Source organism: Neovison vison, chromosome 10, assembly GCF_020171115.1.
Source record: "Neovison vison isolate M4711 chromosome 10, ASM_NN_V1, whole genome shotgun sequence".
Classification (NCBI taxonomy): Eukaryota; Metazoa; Chordata; class Mammalia; order Carnivora; family Mustelidae; genus Neogale; species Neogale vison.
Window position 1 is genome coordinate 46,918,872 of NC_058100.1, and position 26,407 is coordinate 46,945,278.

At 35.6% G+C, this 26,407-nt stretch overlaps 1 protein-coding gene and 1 pseudogene across 5 annotated transcripts in view; one reads left to right on the plus strand and one right to left on the minus strand.

Annotated features, from left to right (window-relative positions):
- Nucleotides 1–26,407, plus strand: part of CEP350 (centrosomal protein 350) — a 156,935-nt gene that overhangs the window by 98,495 nt on the left and 32,033 nt on the right. For all 5 annotated transcript variants that reach the window (XM_044267212.1, XM_044267214.1, XM_044267216.1 and 2 more), the window contains 5 exons: nt 2,185–2,331; nt 5,602–5,759; nt 14,742–14,941; nt 20,579–20,790; nt 23,858–24,002. In XM_044267212.1, the coding sequence (XP_044123147.1) occupies nt 2,185–2,331; nt 5,602–5,759; nt 14,742–14,941; nt 20,579–20,790; nt 23,858–24,002 (862 nt within the window). The remainder of the gene's footprint in view (nt 1–2,184; nt 2,332–5,601; nt 5,760–14,741; nt 14,942–20,578; nt 20,791–23,857; nt 24,003–26,407) is intronic.
- Nucleotides 19,359–20,276, minus strand: LOC122918763 (annotated as a pseudogene).

A 26,407-nucleotide genomic window follows, 5' to 3' on the forward strand; every position in this document is an offset into this window, starting at 1 on the left:
CTCAGGTCCTGGGATCAAATCCCACATCGGGCTCTGCTCAGCAGAGAGCCCGCTTTCCTCTCTCTCTGCCTGCATCTCTGCCTACTTATGATCTCTGTCTGTCAAATGAATAAACAAAATTAAAAAAAAAAATGGTGGGTAATACTGCCAGTGCCTTAGTACAAATCAGGGCAGTGGTCCCAAACTGTACTAGTAATCATCATATTTTTCAGTGCCACACACAGTGAAACAAACAAAAAGCACTAGTTTCACTGAAGAATGTCTTGATAAGTAGTAAAAATGACTAATTTTGCTGAGTGTTGACCTTTGAGTACTTTCATTGTCATACTCTGCATGACATAGGAAGCCCACAAATAGGCACTTTCGCCAGAAAACCAGAGGACGGTGATTAACTCAAGGAAAGGCCTTTGTGCAGTTGAGTTGCAAGCTGACCTAACCATTTTTTTTCATGGAATAGCATTTTTCCTTGAAAGAATTATTCAGAGACAAACTATTCAGATTCGTATACTTGACAGTCATTTTCTCAAAAATGAACAAATTGTCCCTGTTACTTTATAGAAAACAGCTGTAACAGTATTTGTTGCCAGTGACAAAATTCAGACTTTCAAGTCAAAATTTTGGAAAATTTCTGTCCAACACCTAAAGCTAAAGAACTTTTTTTTTTGAGATCTCTGGTGATGTGAAAGAATGTGATTTTTTTTATACTGTATAATGAAATATGTCAACATCAGTGAACCGACATTTTCCAAATGACTGATGCATGATGTTTCAAAAAATCAAGCCAGACAATAGATTTGCAAAAATCTAAATACTAATTTTTTTGGAAGATAGTTATATTCTTTAAAAGCATACAATGCCATTGTATTCTCATGAGAGAGTGAACAAAGGCAAATAGTGTCTTAGTATTATAAAGATTATTTGACTCTGAGAAACCCTGAAAGGACCTTGGGAATCCTATAGTGTCCATGGTCCACTCTTCAAGAACTGCTGCTCTAGAGAAAATCATACATGTGCCAAGACAAAAACTATAAGGTTGTTCATTGTAGCATTGTTTGGAATAATGAACAACAACTTTATCCACACATGGGGTAATGGATACATGAAATATTATATGCCTCTAATGTGCAACAGTTAGATGTAAGTCAACACAGAGAGGTATCAAAAGCAATGTCCAGTAAATAAGGCAAGGTTGAAAATATATGTGTGTGATATTATTTATAAAATACTTCAAAACATATGAACCAAACAGTGTGTTTTTTGCAGGTTAAGTACAAATAACTGTAGAAGAATTTTAAAAGAATGTGCTGGAAGGATATATACCATAGTAGTGATTACCTCTGAGGATATGAGATTGCATATTGGTTTTATCTGTAATGTTTTATTTCTTCACAAAATAAAAACTAGGATAAAATATGACAGAGTATTAACAATTGTTGTACTAGTATGAGATTTTAGAAATTGGGTATTTTTGTGCACTTCTCTGCATTTTCAAATAGTTTATAAAAAATAAAACATGACTAAAATATAAGTCGCTAATTTTTACTGTCTTTATTAAGCTTACATTATTAACAGGAACACAGATTAAAATAAATTTATGAAAAAAAAGGACAGTTTCTTAAATTTTAACAATTATTAACTGTGAAGTATATCATCTTTTGCTTAATAAGTGACAGAAAACTTAGCTGTACCCTGTGTGGAGAGACTTTGGAGCAGTATAGTCTTAAATGTTTCTGGTGGAGACCGTTCTTTTTTTAAAGCAATCTTTAAGTGATTTTAAGGGCCATAATAGGGTTTATCCTCTTTGATTTGTTCATCTAACCAGTAATAATTGTTACATTAACTACTTGTTATGCAACTATTAAATAAGTATGAAGACCAAGTAGCACTATGGAAAAATGTGAAAAATATGAAGTATCTTAAGTTTAAAAAGGGGATAGAAAATTATCAGTCTGTTGTAATTATAATTATTTAAATTAAGGGATCATGTTAAATTATTTTAACATGTTGGGGTTTTGAGACTTTCCTCCTTCAGTACTTCAGAATTTTTCGATACTATTTTATTTCGAATACTTTATGGTTGGTTTGTTTGTTTTGATGTATGTGCTGACTGGGTTTTCTCAGAATGCTGCCTTGGAACTTGTATCCTCCGGATCTCAGCCACTCTCCTAATTCTTTAAACCTTAGGCAGAAATTAAACGTCTTCAAGAAGCCAATAAGGCAGCTCGGAAGGAAAGACAACTGATTCTGAAACAGCAGGAGGAGATAGAGAGGATCCGACAGACCACCATAAAGTTACAGGAGAAGTTAAAGTCGGCAGGAGAGAATAAATTGGTAAATTACACAAAATCACTATTCGTTTTCTGCCTCATTTTGCTTGCTAATGCCTAATTCTGCCTCACTTTCTCATCTGATGGATATGTTCATCCCAGGACTGTGATAGTTGGTAGGTGAACTAGAATAAAGTTCTATGTATGTGCCTTTATGTATAGTGAGAGTTTTTATTTTTTTTCCCACAGAATATTCAAGTTTTGAAAGGGACACATGGTTCATATAATAGTTGAAAAAGTGTTTTCCATTTATAAACTCATTTGGGACAGAGAGCCTTGTTCTTGCTTGTCAATCCAGATATATATTCCTGATAATTAATGAGAGAGACTGTTTTTGCTTTTGGTATTTAATTTTAGCCATACAGTATTAATATAATGATATAAGAGTCAAAGGAGGTATTCAGATAAAAGCAAAATTTGGATCTATTCTGAGATACTGTGAAGTGTCAGTGTAGTGTTAGAGAACCCACACTGGATAGTTGTATAGTTAAATAAATCTTGGCATTTTCTGCCTTGATTTTTAAAATACAACTTAAATTTTGAAACAATCTCAAATTTATAGAAAATTTCCAACACTGTACAAAGAACTCTGTCTTCCTGAGTTGAGAGTGTGACATTCTCCAATTGTCACAATAATGTGCTTTTATCAGAAGGTAAGTTCACAATCACATTCTGCATTTAGTTCTCGTATCTCTCTAGCCTACTTCAGTCTGGAAAAGGTACTTGACTCTCATGATCTTAATACTTTGGAAGATTGAATGCCAGCTATTTTGTAGAATGTTTGTCAACTTGGATTTGTCTGATATTTCCTCATAATTAAGTTCAGATTGTGCATTTTAGCTGGAATATCACGGACGTGATGCTATATTCTCACTGCATTCAATCAGGTGGTGCCCTATTTTGATATATCCCATTACTGATGATGTTGATTTGATCACTTGATTAAGGTGGTGACTGTCAGACTTCACTATAAAGTTACTTTCTTTCCCTTTGCAAATAATTACTTTGCATGAGTTATTTTGGAACTACATATTTAAGTTTCTATTCTTCATTAAACTTACTCTTTTATTTATGTTAGTATGGACTTATAGATTCCTGTTTTATTTAGTGTTAAATTTGTTACTATCATTTTTTTGGTGCTCGCTTTGTCCCAAGTCAGACCATTAGGAGCCTTTTCAAGTTTCTGTGTGCTTTTGACATGTCTCCGTCAGTCTTTGAGGCATTTCCATGTTTTCTGCAAAAAGACATTTCAGGATCATCTTGTACCTTCCCTGCCGCAGACTTAGAATCAGCTGTTCTGTAAGGAGGAAAGTTTTTTTTTTTCCCCCCCCAAAGATTTTATTTATTTATTTGACAGATAGAGATCACAGAGAAGCAGGCAGAGAGAGAGAGAGGAAGGTAAACAGGCTCCCTGCTGAGCAGAGAGCCCGATGCGGGACTCGATCTCAGGACCCTGAGACCATGACCTGAGCCGAAGGCAGAGGCTTAACCCACTGAGCCACCCAGGCGCCCCTGTAAGGAGGAAAGTTATTCAGAAACCAAGATCAGGTGCTAAGCACGCTCATTACTCTTAGGGTTTTGGTCCTCCTAAGAGCAACAAATGTAGACAATATATATGTTTATGTAGATGTAATAAAAAATTCATTTTGCATTACGTTTATTGCTATATGTACATATACATACAGTATATAATATTATGAGTTCATACCCATTCTTCCAGTTCCAGTCCAGCACCATAAGTTCCATTCTTGTTTTCTCTCCTTTTTTTTTTATTAAGTTCAATTAGCAAACATATAGTACATCATTAGTTTTTTATGTAGTGTTCAGTGATTCGCTAGTTGTGTATAACACCCAGTGCTCATCAGATCATGTGCCCTCCTTAATACCTGTTACCCAGTTACCCCATCCCCCCACCTCCTCGTTTTCTCTTTTTTGAAACTTCCTTCTCTGATAGACAGCTGGTTACCATCTCCCTTAATATAGATAATGATTTGATCATTCTTCTGTGTAACTAACCCATTTCCCATAACCACTGCCACCTCTTTCCTCATGTGGATATCCTCACCGCCCCTGGTTTCCGATTCCCAAGTCAAGCTATTCCACCATCTCCTTTCCCGTTTTCGGTCCTCTCCTTACCCTTTCTGTACTCTCTGGGAATGCCACCTCACTCTGTTTGGACTTGTGACATGCCGTGTAGAGCCACTCCCCTGCGGACAGCCTCATTGTTCCCCTTGAATAAGAACCCTCCTGTACTAATTGCCCTTTTCATCTCATTCCAGTGGGAACACACCACTTTTGGTCCCCTTGTCCACCTCTGCCTTTGCATGGACCCCTCCCTTGCTCTGTTCCATCTAATGCCTTTAGGATTGAATCATTTAGGAGGCAAAAAGGGAAGGAGAAGACCTCTGCTATTGTATTGTTCACAAAATAAAAATGGTCATGATTGTCCCTACTCATCTTCCTGAAAAGTTATGAGACTAAATGACTATTTGTGGGAAAGGCAAGCGTTAATGCTAAGCAGTAACATTAAGCATTTAATGTTATTTTTTGCTCATGAGAAACAATATAGCAGTTAAACCAATAGTTCTGAATGTTTTCATTATAAACCTTTTAACCTGAGAAAATACTACTTTCCCCATTAGAATTGGAAAGAAAAAAGATCCATCCCTCAATATTATTTAAATAAGTTTATGTGTTCCCTTCATTCTTGTATCTGTACGTGTGTGTGTGTGTATGGTGTTTATATTCCTTTTGAGTGGTTCAATTTAAAAGAAATTAGGATAGTCAAATATTAGATTGCTAGTAGCAGAAGATTTTTTAATTTTTTTTTCAGTCTTTTAAACAAATTATACTTTGAGGGGGCATCTGGGTGGCTCAGTCAGTTAAGTGTCTGCCTTTGGCTCGGGTGGTGATCCTGGCTTCCTGGGATCAAGCCGAGTCAGGGTCCCTGCTCAGCAGGGGGTCTGCTTCTTCAGCTCCCTTTGCTCCCCGCCCCCTGCTTGTGTTCTCTCTCTCTCAAATAAATAAAATTTAAAAAGAAATGATAACTTTGGGGTTATATATAAATATATGTAATATATATTTAACAAAATCTGTATTTTAGCCATTTTAAAATGTGTGATATAATTTTATCTTTTAAGTAATTCCTTAATTGCAGCTATTTTACAAATAGGGTCTTGAGGATAAACTTAATTTTGAAACAACAGTGTTTAAAGTTATTTTGAGATCTTAAATTCCAGTAAAATTATAAAATTTTACCCTCTTTTATTTGCAGGACTCTCATAGTGATGATGATACAAAGGATAATAAGGCAACCAGTCCTGGCCCAACTGACTTGGAGACCCGTAGTCCTTCCCCCATTTCAATTTCCAGCAGTGAAACTAGCAGCATTATGCAGAAATTGAAAAAAATGAGAAGCCGCATGGATGAAAAGTAATTTTTTTAAATAAATATCTACTGTTCATGTTGAAAATTATAGCAACAAATATTTTTAATGTACTTCATTAGATTAGATTGATACAATGTAATATTTTATGAATTCAGTAGCATTTTAGCAGAATTGTTAAATCAACTTGGAAGTCATTTAACTATAGATCTTATTATAAAACAAATTTTCTTGTTTTTAATACAGTCAGGTTTCTTACTTTAAAAACCAACATAGTAATGGCACATATACCCAAGACAATGTTTCCATCTTTCTTTTATTAAAAGCTAAAGTAAGTGTGAAATTCGTACCTTCTCTGAGATCTGAGAATATGTCTACTGACTTGGGGAAACAATTAATGGTATATCCTGAGATATCATCTTGTGGCTCTCTGACCACTCTCAATCTGAGGTGAAATAGAAGTTTTAATCTATAAGTAGGTGTGGATTGCTCATTTGAAACCAGAAAAAGTGAAATTCTTCTAGGATGTTCAATGATTTGGCGGTCGACCATTCTTCTAAAACATTTCTAAGTATTATTTTTTTAGAGGCTCCTTTAAAGAAAGCTACTTCTGCTTAAATGTAGCTCAGTTTTATGTCAATGTTGACCATATAAAGTTACATTTATGTGAGAGTTTACTCTTCTGAGTATACATTTTATTAAATATGCTTGTGAAGTATCTGCTCATGAACCCTATCCTTGACTTTATAACCATTACCTTCTTTAAATATGAAAGACCCATTAAAAAATTTGGGGGGGGGGAGTTTGTGCTATGGTGAGTGCTGTGAAATGTGTAAGCCTGATGAGTCACAGACCTGTACCCCTGGGGCAAATAATGCATTATATGTTAATGAAAAATTTTTTTAAATTAAAAAAAAATTTTGAAGATTTTACTTATTTATTTGACAGAGAGAGACACAGCAAGAGAGGGAAAACAAGCAGGGGAGTGGGAGTGGGAGAAAGCAGGTTTTCTGCTGAACGGGGAGCTGGATGTGGGCTCGATCCCAGGACCCTGGGATCATGACTGGAGCTGAAGGCAGATGCTTAATGACTGAGCCATCCAGGCGCCCCCTAGAAAACCATTAAAATTTTTTGTTGACTGCTATTTTATTTTGTTAATGGTTTGAACCCCAGTTGTAGCTTGATATCCTTTGTCACACATTACCATGTTTAATAATGCTCTCTATTTATGTGACATTAACCTATGGTTTAACTAGTTTCTAAACAGTCAAGCAGTTGTAAATCAGGCCTTACTTACTGTAGGTACAGTGTTATACATTGGCCCTTCATTGCTTAGTTAAATTGCATTTTCATGACTTTAAAATACCTAAATTGGTTATGAAAATAAGTTTTAAAGAATAAATACAAATTTTTAAAATAAATATAAGGGGGCAAAACCAAATATTTATAAACATGTAAATAATTCCTTTTGGATGATTTCATGGGATAAACTAAATAAGGCTTTTTCATATAGGAATTTATTGAAATGTAGACTAAAGATGCTTTCTTCCTTTCCTGATAAAATTTCCCATAGTCTGTATAGGCATACTGTTTTACTTCATGGATGTTTGAATTCAGAATAATCTCTTGTGAATTTTTATAACTGACTTGACATTTTATATATGCCTCCAAATGTCTTTGAATGGTAAATATTGGAGGAAAGACCACTTCAAGGGTAATTTCTTTGTTGATCCCTTGCTCATCAAGTAAGGTCTTCATTGCTGGTCTTTATGATAATCTGGTAATTTTAATCACATTTGTAGAAGAAACTGCCAATCCTAAATCTGTTTATGAGATGAGTCAGTTTATGTGGTGCTTATTTCAGATTTGTTTAAAGCTTTAAAAATTCTAAATAACAAATAACAAATAAATTACATTTATTGATTTTGTTCCAACTTTTATTAATTATTTTCTCAGAATCTGAAATATTAAACACATGGGATTTTTGTATTATTGTTCTACCTTCCTTTGTCAGCTACTACAGGAACCATTTGAGCAATTTATCAAAGAAATGGCCTTTGAAGTATTCAGTGACTTGATTTGTTGTTTGAAGCAATGCAGTTGTGTCTGTGGCTTGGGATGGGGTGGGGACAGCAGTGGCAAAGGAATTATTTTTAATGTTTTATGATGGTGCTGAAATTTGAGGATAAACTGGAGTATTTTTCAAAATTAGCGATGCACTATAGAGTATTGTTACTTGATACTTTTTAATGTCTAGAACAAAACATTGTGAAAACTGGTTTTTAAATACCATTCAGATCACCAAAACTTCACAATTAGATTTCCTCCGATTATATTGGAATGTCAGTAAATAAATAGAGTGAGTTAATTTTATAGTCGTTTGCTACAATAGACACCTAAAAACAAAATCATTTGAACCTTTGATAGTAGACACTATTATTTGTTGTGTAGATTTGCAAAAGCAGTCTTCCAAGAGATTACTATTTTATTGATAGAAAACGCCTGTCAGAAAGCAGTCCTCCCTCAGGAAGGTTAGCTAACTTTTGGGAAGAACTTTTTCATTGTATGTTATTGCTTGTTGTTAACCCTCTGAACTCTAATTCTGTGACAAATATTTCTCTGAAACTATCAAACTTTTCTTGGCTACAGTGAAAGATTTCCTTTTTTAATGTTTCATTGAAATAGCGATGCCTTTGTTAAAGTTTGTATTTCTGATATGTGGCTTTTCCTGACCTTTTTATTGATCTGACATATATAAATAATTTCCATTTCTCATTGTAGTGAAAAGCAAAAGAAATTGAAGTTTTGGGGTGCCTGGGTGGCTCAGTCATTAAGCGTCTGCCTTTGGCTCAGGTTGTGATCCGGGGTTCCTGGGATCAAGTCCCGCATCAGGCTCCCTGCTTAGTGGGAAGCCTGCTTCTCCCTCTCCCACTCCCCCTGCTTGTGGTCCCTCTCTCGCTGTGTCTCTGTCAAATAAATAAATAAAATCTTTAAAAGAAAAGAAGTTTAAGTTGTGAAAAAGATTAGTCATAATTAATATATATTTGCAAAAGCCATAGACTGAATAGCCCTATCTTTTTGGTACTGTTGATAAATGAAATCTGAATTTTGTTTATTATGGTGAGGGGCATTATTTACAATATAAGTGCATTTTTTATAATCCTGAAACATGTATTCGTGAACAAAACACTGTGCAATTGACTTTTTCTGTTAATTTGCCAGTTCTGTTTCAAGAAAATATTTTACTGAGCAAATGAAACACAGAAAGGGTGGGGTTATCTTCAAGGGTTAAAATAGGACACAGTGCATTTTCTCTTTTATTGAATAGCAGCTGTTCTTCCATATTATTTATGAAATATATACTTATTCTTAGTAATTATTTACTGGGAAATGTGTGAGTGTATTAGGTTCTGAGAGATATGAAGGTGAATCAAACATAAACCTTGCTCTTAAAAAGCATATGCTCTAGGTGGAAAAAAGAGAAAATATCAATCCTGTAGAGAAGTATATATAAATTAATTGCTAAGGAAGTTCAGAAGAGGAAGAAATTTTTACTGAAAAGAATATTTCGAGTCAGTTTTCAATGGATGAGTGTTCTGAGTTAAATATACTTTAGAATTAGTAAGTACTTTATAGCATAAGAAGAAGCAAAAAAAAAAAAAATCCCACATACATAAGTTATATTTTGGCAGGCGAGAATTCTACCACTGAACCACCCATGCCATAAGTTATATTTTGGTTTGATCATTGCAGACCAAGTTAGCATGGAAAAATGAAGTCACAAAACTTCTCACACTTTCATTTTAAATATTTAAATATTTTATTTACTTAAAATTTAAATATTTAAAAATATTCCCAGTTAGCTTAGAAACCACTAAATGACCAGATTAATTTATTTGGTTTTAAATAATCATAAAGTCAAACAGATACTGTATGACATAGCTCTGTCTAACAGTATTTGTGGTATTGTCTGGTCAGTATTAAAATCTTCATTAATTTGAGTTTAAAAAGTTAAGGATTTGCAGAGGAACACTTTTGATGTTCCACTAAAGAAGACATTTTCATTAGAATTTTTAAAAATATAGGGGCGCCTGGGTGGCTCAGTTGGTTAAGCCTCTGCCTTCGGCTCAGGTCGTGATCTCAGGGTCCTGGGATCGAGCCCCACAGCAGGCTCTCTGCGCAGCAGGGAGCCTGCTTCTCTCTCTCTCTGCCTGCCTCTCTGCCTGCCTCTCTGCCTACTTGTGATCTCTCTCTCTGTCAAATAAATAAATGCTCCCTGCTTCTCCCTCTCTCTGCATGCCTCTCTGCCTACTTGTGATCTCTCTCTCTGTCAAATAAATAAATTTTTTAAAAATGTACTAAATACTGTTGCCTTAAATTAAAATTTGCCTGTTTTTTTTTGCGGGGGGGGGGTTGTTTTGTTTTGTTTTAGTAGGCTCCATGCCTAGTATGGAGTCCAAAATGGGGCTTGAACTGGTGACCCTGAGCTCAAGACCTAGTGGAGATTTAAGAGTTGGATGCTTAATGACTGAACCATCCAGGCACTCCTGCCTTAAATTAGAACTATAATTTCAAGTGTGGTAGCTGAATAAATCCTAATAACCTGATAATGATTTTTATTTTCTTTAGTTCCTGGGTTAGGATTTTGTTTAAATATATTCAAATTATTATGTATTTTAAATATAAGCAAATTATTAGACAATTTTAAGTAATAGAATAAATTTTGTTTTGGAAAAATTACAAGACGACACCTTCTTTTTAAAAGATTTATTTATTTTTGACAAAGAGTGCCTGCATGTGTGTGCAGACATGCGAGTAGACGGAGGGGCAGAGGGAAGGAATCTCAAGAAGACTCACTCCTGATGAGCGTGGAGCCCAAAATGGATCTCAATCTCATGTCCCTGAGATAAAACTATGTTTCATTTTTATTTATCATAATAATAGATTTAATTTTTGGCCCAGAAAGAATTTTAAAATGATTTAAAGTGTTAGGTTTTTCTTTTAATGTCTTTCAGAGGCAAATTATTTTAAATTTTATTTAAAATTTACATCATAATTTTGCTCCTTCAAATGATAGCATAATTTTTATAATAATGTTGGAACACAATCTACAATTATACTAACTCAATGGGGAAAAAAATTTCTCATTTATGTCACATGGTCTAGCATTGTTTTGAAGAACTTAAAGCGTGAGGAGCTACTTGAATGGAGAAAGAAAGCATTATAAACTGTTGGACCTGAAAGAGCTCTTAGAGAAGTCATCTAGTGTAGTCCCTTGGTTTCACAGGAAGAAACTGAGGCCATGGAGATAAGTAACTCGTCTCAGGTCATACACACAAGCAGAGCGAGGGTCCTGCTCTCTGGACATCAGCCAGCCAAAGTTGAAGTTGAGTTAAGTTAGCATATTGGCTTTCAACCTCATAGCTGTTTGTTTGTTTTTTTAATTAACATATAACATTATTGTTTCAGGGGTACAAGACTGTTATAAACTCATAGTTTTGTTTTTAAACTACAGTGATGACTTAATAGGATCTGTTCAAATTGGAAAAGTGTTGAGTAACTGACTACTGGGCTTGAATAGTTGCACAGCTCAAGTTTAGAGTATGAAAGTGTGACTTTAAAAGAGAACCGGGGTTGTCTGGGTGACTCTGTCAGTTAAGCGTCTGACTCTTGGTTTTGGCTCACGTCATGCTCTCAGGATGGTGAGATTGAGCCCCGCATTGGACCCTGTGCTAAGCAGAGTCTGCTTGTCCCTCCTTCTCCCTATGCTCCTTCCCCTGCGCACGCGGGATCTCACTCTCTCTTTCTCTCTTATAGATTTTTTTAAAAAGAAAACTAATTACTCATGAATTTCTTAAGATTAAACATTGTAAGAACACAGTGATTTACATACTAGATTAAATCTGTTATGCCTACTCCTACCCCTGTCCAGTGTTCTGTCACCATTAGAAGAAACACTGTTAGCAGTGTTTTCTCTTAGCAGGCATTTATTTCTCTATCATTCATCAATTTTATTTCTGCAGCATCTTGAAGGATTGTTAACTCCAGTGTGAAGTACTGCTGCTTTTATTTCAACTTTATTTTATTTAGCTTTTAAAGGACACTGTTTCTAGAATACACATAAATAAGGAAGGTGTGTTTCTGGGAAGAAGTTTTAACTTTAACTTGAACTTTTCTCATACTATTTCTTAACCTATTTTCTTTCCTTTTTCTGTTAGCTATTTTTTTGTTGTTCATTTCTAACTTAGCTTTTGAATATGCTTAATCCTTACAAGTGAAAAATAAATGGTCAGTACTTGTTCTGGTAGAGAAAATTATTAGTCTCTATATTGGGCTGGATAAATTTAAATTGTAATTTTTTTTACAGTTTTTTCACATGTTCCAATACTATTCTACTTTTTGTACTAGGTCATGCATGCATTTAGCAGTTCTATACTTAAGAGGGTGGGTGATATTTGAATATTATGAATAGATTTTTTTGGACCTTTTGCCAAGTACCTTTGTTTTTGTGTAATATTTTGATAATTAGCATCAAAATAAGTTCGTTATACATTCATAAAGAATGGCAAGGAAGATTGCAGTGTCTTACTAAAATTTGGCAAAACTGTTTTTTCTTGAACTTCAGTGCCGAAAATCTAGGCAATCCAAATAAGAATGTGTATGTATGTGTGAGTGTGTGTATATAAGTAAATGAAGGGGAGGTGAAATATTCAGTTGTATATGGGGAAACAGACGTTGAAATAGTCTGTGTATCTAAAGATACATGTTTAGGCAAGATTGTACAAACTTTTAAAAATCCAAATGAATAGATGGATTTATACCTAGATTTTCTCACTTCTTTGACATAATGATATTCCTTGCCCTTCCAAGGCAAAAAATGTTGCCTTGATCTACAGGTTATTGTTGTGTGCATGTGAACAGGAGCGTGCTCTGTCAAAGAGAACTAACCTTTCAAACTATTAGTAGACTTATTTATCCTCTCAAATATATATATATATAAATAAATGATCGATTTACTATTTAATAAGAAGAGAATTTTCTACTTATAACTTTTAGCATGTGAAATTTTCTTCTTTTAACCTTATGCTTGAGCTGTCCATAGCATGATTTTTTTTTTAACCAGGAGTATTTATTATGACTAGCTTAGTTTATTCTTAATTATGCATTCTAATATTTTATAGACTGGATATTGTATTTCAATCTTATTAAAGTGGGCCTTTGTAAGTATAAAGCAAGATACCTTTGGTAGGTCCTACGGGCAGTAAATTTCATGCTGTAGAGGTGAACAAGGTGTTTTTAACTCTAAATTTATTTTCTAAATTATTATTTTCAAGCTAGATCATGATGGTAAAGGTTAGGTAAAGCAAACATAGTGCTTTTTATTTAACTTAAGACTTAAAATATATGACCAGGTATGGATATAGAAATCATTTGCTCAGGATGATATACATGTATAGAATTGCGGATGTACTAGGTTCACAGCCGTAATTGTTGTAGTCTATGTTAGAGCTTATGGGAAAGCTTATTTAGCTCCATACTGTACTTCTCATAACTTTACTCACATACAAGCAAATCTGCCTGAAACTATAGATGATGGTTAAGCAACATCTGAGAAGAAAGGCATGTTTATTCAGAAATCGTCGGTAAGATCTATAGTCATACATGTTTTATATGTCACATAGAGCATAACACTTGCTTTAACTGAGTAGCGTATAATGTTATTCAGGAAGTTTATTAAAGTTCTCCACTCAGCCCTTTTGCTTTCCCTTTCTCATTCTTTCTGCCTCTTGATCTCTTGGTTTTAAAATCTTCCTCCTTATTTTGTAGACACTGCTCTCCTGTTCACTACTTCTTCTCTGTCTTTACGTCTCATCACTGGGCCTCTCTCAGTGTCTGTTTTCCCAACCTTCATCCCAAATTCCAGCTGTATATCTACAACCAGTTGGTCAGGTAACTTTGCACCTTTTTCAGTGCACTCTTTGATAGAGCATGCTCTGTTCTTTTTGTTTGTTTTGATTGCCTTTCTTCTTTTTTTTTTCTTAACAACCTGGGGCCTCTTGTCAAATGTCCCATAGATTATCTTTGTTTCCACATTAATTTGATATGCTGATCGTTCAAGAAGTGGAATGACAGTTTTTGTGCTTTTTATTAAGTGTTTGTTGGATGTGTGAATGCATTTTTGTTGATTAGCCACTAGTACAGATCTAAGACCAGTAATAGGAGCAGCCCACCTTTTAATTAGCTTTGGCATCTATAAATGAGGAGAGTTTAGTAGTAGCTTTTTAACTACTTAGATAACTGTTTCCTAAATCAGTAATTTCTCTTAACCCTTTGCAGCTAAGATACATTGGGCTATTTAATTTCAGTGATTGGGTTACACTGAGAAATTTGAGGCATTTGTTGCATCCTCTTAGCTAAGTAAATAATTAGTTATGTTTATATGCATAAGGCCTCTGACTGTGGTGCGCTCTGTAATTATCACCTCACATTGCATCTCTCAGGCAGTGGGAACCAAAGACTGGTGTAGTGATACCTTAAGTAAAACTAGACTGAATTTGAAAGTAAAAGTCAGAAAGGGACATGAACATGTCTTTTTTGTTTGCTTGCTTGTTTGGGGGCTTTGAGATTTGTTTTTCTTGTTGTTTTGGTCTTTGTTGTTTTGGGTTTGGATTTGTGTGTTTCTGGTCTGAACCTTCAGAATAAAGTCCTTATATCTTCTGTTATGAAAAGAATCACCTATGAGAAGTGAATATGTAAGTTATGTTTTATCAGCCACGGCTGCCCAGATATTCTGAAGATTTTCTTTTCTGAATTTGTCTTTATAAACAGTTACAAGTAAAACATAAAGTCTTTTGTTTTCTGAATATGTTGACTCATCATCAAAGCTGTTATTTCAAAGTTTTTCAAAGGAGTAGTATGAATGTCCTGTTTTTACACAGATTGTTCATAAGGCAATGAGTGGTAGAGCTCTCGGAGTGATTTCTGTCCATAGATTTGTTCTCTGACGGTTTTTCATGGTGTGACCATAGGTTTCTGACAAAACGAGAGCAAAAACTAATGCAACGGCGACAACATGCAGAGGAGCTGCTTGAGTGGAAGCGACGTTTGGATGCAGAGGAAGCAGAAATCCGTCAAATGGAAAAGCAAGCTTTGGCTGCCTGGGACAAAGAATTAATAAAACCTAAAACTCCTAAGAAAGAACTTGAGGATGAGAGAACAGAACAGAAAGGTAATAAATACTAACTCTGTTCTAGCTACAAACCAAAGCCCAAGATAACTGGGAGATTTACTTCATTATATTTTAAAAGGTGAATGATTAAGTGTGAAGAAAGCGATACAATTGCAAATGCCACCAACATTGCAAATATGAGAACATTGTGAATAACTAATATACTTGAAAACTTCGAAGAAATAGGTATATCCCATGGAATGGAAATGGGTTATTCCGTGACCAGGTAGGGTTTAACACATTCTAAAAAATCGATCATGTGGTGCAAATTACTTAAACAGATTAAAGGAGAAAAATTACAAGACATCTCAATAGATTTGGAAAAGGACTTGATAAAATCTAAAAAGCATTTGTAATAAAACAAATTTTAGATAAAGTAGCAATGGAAGGGAACTTTGTTTACCTGATCTAGGATATCTATTAACAAAAATGAAAAACCAAACCTACAAGGTACCATACTTAATGATAAAACATAGAAAACTTTCCCTTTGAATTTGGAAATAAGACAAAGATGTTTTTATTTTTACCTAAGGAGTAAAAGGAGGAAGCAAAACTCATTATTACAGATGTTAAAGCTGTGCATATAGAAAATCCAGCATTTACGTGTCAGTTATTAGAATTAACAAGTGAGTTTAGCATGGTTGCTGGATATAAAATTTATAAACAAAATTCAATTACAAGTCTATAGAGCAGCAGAAATTGGTTAGAAAATCTGATTTTTTTTTAAAGATTTTATTTATTTATCTGAACAACAGAGATCACAAGTAGGCAGAGAGGCAGGCAGAGAGAGAGGAGGAAGCAGACTCCCCACTGAACAAAGAGCCTGATGCGGGGCTCGATCCCAGGACCCCGGGGTCATGACCCGAGCTGAAGACAGAGGCCTTAACCCACTGAGCCACCCAGGCGCCCCAGAAAATCTGATTTTTTTTTTTTTAAAGATTTTATTTATTTATCAGAGAGAGAGAGGGGGAGAGAGCAAGCACAGGCAGGCAGAGGCAGAGGGAGAAGCAGGCTCCCTGCTGAGCAAGGAGCCCGATGTGGGACTCGATCCCAGGACGCTGGGATCATGACCTGAGCCGAAGGCAGCTGCTTAACCAACTGAGCCACCCAGGTGTCCCAAAAATCTGATTTTTTTTTTTTTTTAAGATTTTATTTTATTTATTTGAGAGAGAGAGACAGTGAGAGAGAGAATGAGCGAGGAGAAGGTCAGAGAGCGAAGCAGACTCCCCATGGAGCTGGGAGCCTGATGTGGGACTCGATCCCGGGACTCCAGGATCACGCCCTGAGCCAGAGGCAGTCGTCCAACCAACTGCGCCACCCAGGCGTCCCTCGAAAATCTGATTTTTAAAAGAGATACTATTTATCACAGAAATAAAAAATGTGAAGTATTAGGAATAAACTTAAAAATATATAAGATCTTTATGGAGAAAACTTCAGAATTTATTAGGAGACATTAGAGAAGACCAAAATATATAGGAAGCTTTTCCATACTCACAGAGTCAGTGTCATAAAGATGTTAATTCTGCCTGAATTTATTTATAGATTCAAGACAATTTATGTCAGAAACTCAGCAAGAGTTCTTCATAAGTTTGACAAGTTCATTTTAAAATTTATATGAAAGAACAAAGGACCAAAAAGCAAAGACACTGCTAATGGAGAACTTATTTTACTATATATCAAAACTTGTAAAAGTATATAATTAAAACAGAATCATTTGCACAGAGATAGACAAATAGACTATGAAACAGCCCAGAAAAAGACTCTTGCATATATGGAAAGTTGGCTTCTGACACAGGTAACTTTGATGAACAGTGATGAAAGAGACTTTCATAAATTTTGGAGACAGGGAAAAATGAATTGGATCCCTACATTGACAGTTTAGAAAGACTCCGCTAAGGGACACCTGGGTGGCTTAGTGGGTTAAAGCTTCTGCCCTCGACTCAGCTCATGATCCCAGGGTCCTGGGATCGAGCCTCGCATCAGGCTCTCTGCTCAGCAGGGAGCCTGCTTCCTCCTCTCTCTCTGTCCTGCCTCTCTGCCTACTTGTGATCTCTGTCTGTCAAATAAATAAATAAAATCTTTTTTTAAAAAAAGAAAAGAAAAAGAAAGACTCAGCTAAAAGGTTTTTTGTTATTGTTGTTGTTGTTGTTTTTAAAAAGGCTTAAATCTAAAAATTAGAATCAAGGAACTTTTTAGAGGACCACGTAAGAGAATATCTATATGATATCAAGGGGAGGGAAAGATCTCTTTAATGTGTTATACAAAGCAACACCATAAAGAGAAAGACCAATAATTTGACTTCAATAAATTAAGAATTTCTGTTCATTAATACGCCATAAAAAAAGTAAAACAACAAAATAAAAGATATTTGCAACACATATGACTGGCAAAGGAGTAGTATAAGAATATGCAAGCAACTCCTATGAATCAAAAATAAAATGACAGACACATTTTTAAAAATGGGCAAAAGAGCAGATAATTCACAAATGAAGAAGTCCAAATTATCAATGAACATCTAAAAAGATGTTCAACTTTTTTAGTAATTAGGGTATTAAAACCATAAAGACATACTATTTGATACCTCTGTTCATTTCCTAGTGCTGCTGTAACAAATTACTACAAAATTTGATAGCTTAAAAAATGTTTTAGTCTCTCACTTCTGGAGGCCAGAAGTAACAACAGCAGGTGTTGGCAGCACTGTGTACCATCTGAAGGTTCCAGGAATCAGTTCTTCCTTCTTTGAGCTTGTGAGCTCATCATGAGATCCTTCCACTGTTTTTAAAAAGGTTTTTTTTATTTCAGAGAGAGAGAGAATAAGCATAAGCATATGAGCAGGAGGTGGCAGGGGTTCCAGAGGGAGAATCCCAAGCAGACTCTGAGCTAAACATAGATCCCACAAGGGATCATGACCTGAACCTAAATCAAGAGTCAGATGCCCCCCAGCCGGCCTCATTATGAGATCCTTAATTACATCTGCAAGGACCTTTTTTCAAAATAAGATTATATTCACAGGTTCCTGCGGGGTAAGACAGGAACATATCTTTTTGAGGGCCATCATTCAATGCTTTCACAATACCCATCAAACTTGTTGGTATGTAGGTAGAACAAGGAACTGCTGGTATATTAATTGTTAAACCTAGTTTGAAAAACAGGTTGAAAAAAGAGGCATTAAAAGTAATTGCGTGCCACATGGGTGGTTTAGTTGCTTGAGCCTCCTGCTCTTCGTTTTGGGTTGGGTCATGATCTCAGGATTCTAAGATGGAGCCATACATCAGGCTCCGCATCAGCTGTGGCCTGCTTAAGAATCTCTGCCCCTCCCCACTCTCATGCTCATGTTCATTCTCAAAATAAGTAAATAAAAATAAGAAGTAAAAACAATCAGTAAAAGAATAGAAGTGAGGTACACAGATCCTACAATTCTGTGGTTCCAATCCCAGGTATGAATCCTAGAGCAGTGTTTCTTAAAGTATGGCCCGTGAAAGTCTGGGGAGGCCTCTGAAATCCTTACAGAGGATCTGGGAGATTAGTACTATTTTTATAATAATGCTGACATGCTGTTTGCCTTTTTCACTGTGTTGACATTACACCAATGTAGCAAATATAAAAGCGAAATTGCTGATGCCTTAGCGAGAATCAAGGCAGTGGCGCCAAGCGGTGGTGGTAGTCATTGTATTCTTCTCCACTTTGCACTATGGATAACATGCCAGTTTTACAGAAGGAGGTCCTTAAATAAGCATTTACAAATACTAATTTTGTTGAATCTCAACCTTTGAGTATATATCTTTGTAATATTTTGTGTGACAGAATAGGAAATACGCATAAAGCACTTGCCTGTGCCGAAGGACAGTGGTTGCCTTGAAGAAAAGCACTTAATGCAGTGATTTGAGTTGCAAGCTGAATTAGCCATTTTTATCATGGAGTATTCTTTGTACTTAAATGACTAAAAACCATGGTCACTTAGGTATTTGGCAAACAATTTCTCAGAAATAAATTACGCTAACTCTGACTCTTCAAGAAAGGAGCACAAGTGACAGTATTTATTGCGAGTGATAAAATTTAAGATTTCAAGTGAAAGTTTAGGATTTTGGAAATGCTTTTTTTCCCATTGTGAGCTGGACAGCTTTCCAGTACTTAAAAGATGTTCCTGATATGATGGGTGGTGATATTAATTAGAATCATCTTCTTGGTGGGGGGAGAAAACCACCCTTCTAATTAATTCACAAACGAGAACATTACAAAAGGTGACTTAAGGAGGCACACAGACATCTGCCCTGCCCCAAACTCAGACCGTCTCAGTGAACTTCTGTATAGTAAGAACACCCTTTTTCATTCCAATTCTGAAGAAAACTGTGTTTAATGATGAAGTAGAGATTTAACTGGTGTTTTATACTTTATATATCCACTATTAATCATATTTTTATGTTAAATTAACTTGGTCATGAGAGGTGATGTCCCGTATCTTCAGTCTGAACTTCTCGATCAGGTTAATCCATTCGCACATCTGCGCTGCTGCAGCTCCTCGCTGAAACCTGCACAAAGCGCAGGGTCTCCCTGGTTGTGGTCGCGCTCCAGAAACTGTTTCTCTCCTAGTGGCATGGGCCAGATCGCGGCCGTGGGATGCTGGCTGGGTTTCCTGAGGCTCCTGGTAAGTGATGCAGGCCTTGGAGGCTCAGCATTGCTTCTTCCACCGAAGCCCGCAGTGATGGTGTGACCTGTCGTGTGCCCGACAGCAGAGCCCACAGCCACGCCGGCTGCAGTGGTTGCCATCTGGGCCGTGAGACCTGGCTGCCGGGGTGCAGCGGATGGTGGAGCCGCTGCCAGCGGCTGAGCTGCTGGCGCTGGTGTGGGCACAGCTCCCATCTGAGGTGTCCGGCTGGCCAGAGGAGCCATGTGGGAGCTGCGGCTCTGGCTTCCATGCTCATGGCTAGTGGTGGAGCAGCTCAGCGTCTACGAGTCTGAGTTTTGGCCCAGAGCCTTCTTTTCATATTGTATGATGAAGTGTGTCAACACTGGGAAGATCTTCATGACTCAGTGAAGCAGTGTTTTACAGATGCCCAGTGATGATTTAGAAAATCATGCATGAGTCAGAAAATCCATTGAAAGTGGAAAGTTGATCAAAGGATTGTAATATAACAGATCACAAAATTTATTGATAGAGGACTTCAGATTTCACATTCTAACATGTAAAAAAGTACCAAGTGTCAAGTTTCAGTGTCACATCAAAAAAGAATCCCCACAATTATCTGTAAAGACTATTGGAATACTCTTTCCTTTCTAATTACATGTATTCTTTGTGAGGCCAGATTTTCTGCATATGCTTCTACCAAAACAACATGTAGCCCCAGATTGCAGACAGAAGCAGATATGAGAATCCAACTGTCTTCTGTTAGGCCAGACATTAAAGATACTTTTAAAAATGTAAAGCAATTCCCTCTCCTTTCAACTAAGCCCTTCTCTCAGTTTGCAGCCCAAATTCTTGGACTAACAGACTTTATACTAATATGATTCATTAAGTGATGGGATTAAAAACTGTAATTGCAGCAAGTGGAATTATGCAAAAGCGAATAAAAATATAACAGTTGAACATTTCTTTTGACCAAGATTGTGGACTTTTTCTTCTTTTTACTCTCTCTGTAGAAATAACAAGTGAAGCAGAATCTCCATTACCTTCCTACTCTCACCGACACAGTGAGAGCTCTGTTCCGGAAGAGCTGGGCAGCGCTGCTGTGGGCTCTCTTCCATCTGCGTCTGTAGTTCAGGAGCAGCCAGGGAGCCCAGACCATAGTGTACTTACGGAAGAAATGGTGTTTTCACAGGAACTGGAATCTTCTACCTCTCCTAGTAAACATGTAAGTTAATATATATTTATTCCTTAAAACTGACGCAATTCGTGATAGTGTTGACTATCGCCCATACCTGTAACATACTGTACGTGACATTTGAACAGGAGTAAAGATTTTCATTGAATTCTAAAGATTTATAAATATATGAATCTTGGTTTTAGTGGCAGTTATAAAATTATATATTATTAAGTCTATTGATATTGAGGGGATAGGAACTTCTAAAAAACCTTTTTAAGATTTTTATTTATCTATTTATTTGAGAGAGCGAGAGAAGAGAGCACAAGCGCTGGGTTCCTGCAGAGGGAGAGGGAGAAGTAGGCTCCCGGCTGAGCAGGGAGCCCTATGCGGGGCTGCATTCCAGGACCCCAGGATCATGAACTGAGCCAAAGGCAGCCGTTTAACCAACTGAGCCACCTAAGCACTCCAGGAACTTCTAAAATCTTCGAAAGATAATTTAAGGTTGGAGCACCTGGCTGGCTCAGCAGTAGAACATGTGACTCTTGATCTTGGGAGTCAGGAATTCAAGCCCCACATAGGGTGTAGAGATTACTTAAATAAGTAAAACTTGAAAAAATAATAATTTACGTTGAATTTAAATTTAAAGATAATGTATTGGAATGATACAAGTTCTTATTAAAATCTAATCTGTCATATAATAGAAACAATAAGATCTTAAACCATACCATTGTGCCTATCTGTAATTTAGTTAATAACTGCCTTTATAAATTGGAATAAAAGTAGTGGTTTCATCTCTTTAAAGCAGATCTGAAATGGTTATTGACTCTAAATTAGAGTAATAGTCACTATTAGAATAAGGTTTTCTACATTGTCCTTAATTCTATACTTCATTAAAAAAAACTATCTGATAAAAACTTAAGCTAGAAACTTAAGTGTTTTTCTTTTTTATAAGTGTTTTTGTTTTTAAATTTGATTTTATAAAGTATATAAAGGAATTAACATATTATTAAATTTTATGTGAGAAACTTTGTTAAGGTCTCTCTATGTCTAAAAAAAGGAATACAATACACTTACATTCAGAACGGAATATCCTTTGGTAGAACCTTCAATTTATTGTGGATGTGAAGAATGAATTGCATTTTCCCATTAAAAAATCAGTCAGGGGCACCTGGGTGGCTCAGTGGATTAAAACCTCTATCTTTGGCTCAGGTCATGATCTCAGGGTCCTGGGATTGAGCCCCGCATTGGGCTCTCTGCTCGGCAGGGAGCCTGCTTCCCTTCCTCTCTCTCTGCCTGCTTCTCTGCCTACCGGTGATCGCTGTCTGTTAAATAAATAAATAAAATATTAAAAAAAAATCAGTCAGATTCATGTGTGTTATGCACCTGTAAGATTTGAGGGAAAACCATTTTTTTTAAACAACAATCTAACAAAGAAGCTGTTTTCGTGCTATGTTGCAAAATATTCCAATGTCTTGGGCACATTCCTGAAAACAGAGGTTTTAGATTATAAAAGTTTTCTAATTAAATTATGTTAGCAAATTCTTAGTTCTGTGGCAATAAGCTTGTATACATAATTGTAGCATGGTATTCACAACAAAGTGTGTTTTTTACGCAATCTTATTATTACTTCCTGTGTATTGATTAGATCCTACCTAGCATTGTTAAAATTCGGAATAACCATTGCCTGATCAAGCTCTAAAAATTGGGTTTTTTTCCCTCTCAAGAAAATATGTCAAAGAATTAAAACTAGCATGTCTTAAAGTGGTTTTTATAATAAAAACTAGTATTGTTGATTGCTACTTACCAAGTATCAACTAATATGCTAAATGCCTTATGTGGATTATCCTCACAATTCTATAGATACCGTGTTAAGTCCCACCCCAAAGCTCAGCAGGCTAGGAAACTTGCGCAAATTCACAGAAATAAGAAGTGGTAATAGCTAGATATCAAAGTCGGCTTTCTCACTTCCACCTGATGTCAGGGTAGACATTACATCCTTTGTAATACGCTCTGTGGACAGTCTTATGCTCTCTTTTCTTCTCTTCTTTCCCCTCTTTTTTCCTTCTTTCCACAAAACTGGTACATATTTAGTATTTTTAAAGTTTTTTTTTCAGTTTTATTGAGATACAATTGATACACAGCACGGTATGTTTAAGGTATACAGCATAATGGGTTGACATGTATATATTGTGAAATGATTATTATAATAAGTTTAGTTAATATCCCTTACTTTATACAGTAACCAAAAAAAAATGCCTTTTTCCTTATAATGAGAATGTTTAAGCTCCTCCCTTAGCAATTCTTACATGTACTGTACAGCAACATTCATTAGTCATCACAGTGTTCATTGCATCCCTAGGACTTACATATCTTATAACTAGAAGTTTGTACCTTTTCCCACCTTCTTCCAATTCCCCCCACCTCTGGTAACCACAAATCTGATCTCTTCTATGAGTTTGTTTTTTGCTTTTGGTTTTTTTTTTTTTTTTTTTTTTTAAGATTCTACATATAAGTGAGATCATATAGTATTTGTCTTTTTCTGATTTATTTCTCCTAGCAGAGTGCCCTCAAGGTCCATCCATGTTGCAAATGGCAGGATTTCCTTCCTTCTTTATGACTGAATACTATTCCTCTGTGTGTGTGTGTGTGTGTGTCTGTGTTTGTGTATGTGTCTCTGTGTGCATGCACATGTATATGTACACATTTTTTTAATCCATTATCTATCAATGGAGAACTACCATATGATCCAGCAGTTGCACTTCTGGGAATACATCTGCAGGAAATTAAAATACTATGCTGAAAAAATACCTGCACCATATTTAGAATTTTTTTAATTAAAAAAAGATGATAAATATCACTTAAACAGTAGCCACTCACTTTATTATAAACATTTTTTAAAAAGCATACTTCTTTATATAGCTTTTATCTGTGACTTTAAAAAACGTTGAGGTCTTATCCTTTATATAATTTGTAAACTGTTTTTACTATTTATTGTCACAGAGTTACTTAAGACTCTTCGTAAATATTATCTTTAACTGCTTGGTTTCTCGAATGTTTAAATAGATTTTACAAATGTCTCACAAAACAGTTCACACTTGGTTTTCTGTTTGAACAGTCACCTCCCAAAAGCTGCACATCTGTGTCAAAGCAGGAGTCTAGCAAAGGAAGTCATAGGACTGGAGGACAGTATCGTCTACCTGTCAAGTCCCATCAACACTGTTACAGTTGGTCAGATGAGTCGTTATCTATGACACAGTCAGGTAAGACTAATAATAAGGAATTAGTTTTATTCGTATTATATTTGAATTTGTCTTTAATAAGCTTTGTCTATCCATCTGTTAATAATGTTATCTTTTGTTGCATTTGTAAAGGGTTTTTGCTTGCCAAGATTAAATCACATAATTTCATTGGTAATTAGTTATTTCCCTTACTATACAAAATATGACAAACTGTTACATTCTTGGGTTGCTCACGGGCAGTCTTTTGTTCATCAGACATTTGTTGAATTTTTTTTCCATGTGCCAGATACTGCTTATGTGTTCCCATAGTGCTCAGTGCTTCAACTTGTTATACCAGACAGTAAATAAATTATAACCAGACTTTACTCAGCAGGTCTCCTTTACTAGCATATAGACTCCTAGAAAGGTGAGTCTATATCTTCTTAAAAGTTATGGCACCAGAACCTAGCAGGTACTTTGCTTTACAAATAGCAGGTATTTATTAAATGTTTCTTGAATGAATTAATGATGACCATGAGGAGAGATAGGAAGAGGTAGTGCAGGATAGTGTAAGTTTCAAAGGAGGAAAGGTAGAAAATAGACTGCAAATGGCGGTAGGGAACATTGTCTGTTTTCCTGTAACCTCTGTGCACCTATAAAACTCTGTGGTATTAGATTATGAAAGAATGAACAGCCTCTATTCTATAAGACTTCAGTCTATAAGATTTGATCTTGGGAAATATATCTATTTAGGCAGTGCTCAGTTTATGTAGGGTTCCAAGGATGATTACTACTTCTTTGAATGTATGCCTTTGGAGCTCATTTTTAGTTTGCATTTGAGAGTAGACACTTTATAGAAAAAAAGTGAAATATATTGTTCTTATTTTGGTCTTTGATCCTTTTCTATACCCCCAGTTTTCAGTGTTTCAAACAATAGTAAATCATGGGATTTTTCCATCACCCATATTTATAAACCACTCTTTTTCTTTGAATAACTGCATAATATTTCAAAGAGAGGATATACCATAACATATTTAACCATTTCCCTAGTGGTGATCATTTAGAGTTTCTCAGAATTGCCAGTATTCTAATGAACATCTTCATGTATATTTTCTTGTTGAGTATTTCAGTAAAAATAAATTCTTAGAAATGGAATTACTAGGTCAAGCCAGTTGAAGAAAGTTGTCTACTATATTTATTTGTTGAAAATTATTGTGTTATATATTTGCTTTCACATATTCTGGTGAAAATTTACAGCCAGTGGAGTAACATGTCAGTAGACATAAACTTGATACTTGGAAGTGTGGATTCTTATCTTGGCTGTATTACTCACTGGTGACTTTCTCCAAGTTTCCTTCCCATATTGGATAATCTTTTCCATTTGTTCCATAGAATAAGAGCATAGCCATCCTTGCATGAGTTACAGGGCAAGGATTAGTGATAATGTTAATAAGACACTAATTTATTGATAAAACATAATTCAAGTAAGAATAGGTTTAGAGAAATAGCTCTGAGATTTTTTAACTATGGATGTCATCTACCTGTTACTGATGACATCATTATTTGCACTGTTTTTGGTCAGTCTTAATGTAGGGGAGTTATGTAATGCCTTTCTCACTTACGTGATGGAGGTTTGTTACAAGCCAAATTAATGTAGGCCACATAATTTTTCAGTTAGATTATTCTCTCCATCTTGATGTGTTTAAACAAATTGAAGTGTCATTTACCTGTCCCCTCCCCTCTCCCGCACTACCCAAAAAATCCCTGTAGGAGAGAATTCCATAAAGGCAATAAATTCATGTAGAGATTCTCTTAGATGTTACTAATGGTAAGTGCTATGCAGTAATACTATATTTGGGCAGATATATAATATAGTCCCATTCACTCTCATAGACTTTTATTTAATTTCTGCCCTTCATTTGTATACTTTTGGTTTCTTTGGTACTTAAAAATAGAAACATTTTCTAAAGTCTTTCATCTAAAAACTCCCAAGTTTTTCATCATCCACTCTTAAATCTTCACAACCATAGATGATAAATGTTTTTATTAGAATAATCACTGCTGGCATATGCAATTTTAAAAATATAGTAAAATAATCATTTTGGGAGGGGGGCAAAGTTGAAACTAAATCTGTGGAAGTATAATGGCCCTGTATACAATTTTATCAAAGTTAATGTCTCAAGTTTCGGAAGCACAGTTTTAGAAGACGAAAAGGTTTGTGTTTATACCTCATTTTAGAAAGGTTTTAATTTTTAGGTCAGCCTGCAGTCCTGCTCCCAGTTGTTATACTAGAACCATCAATTGAATCTCTAAAAAGCCTGCCACTAAGTGTTCAGAACCTTTTAACCCTGAAGCCAATTGATTATTTTTTTCAGAAATTAAAAAAAAAAAAAAAAAAAAAAAGAAAAGGAGATAAAAGAAAAGAAAGGGAGATAGTTGCTCTCTCC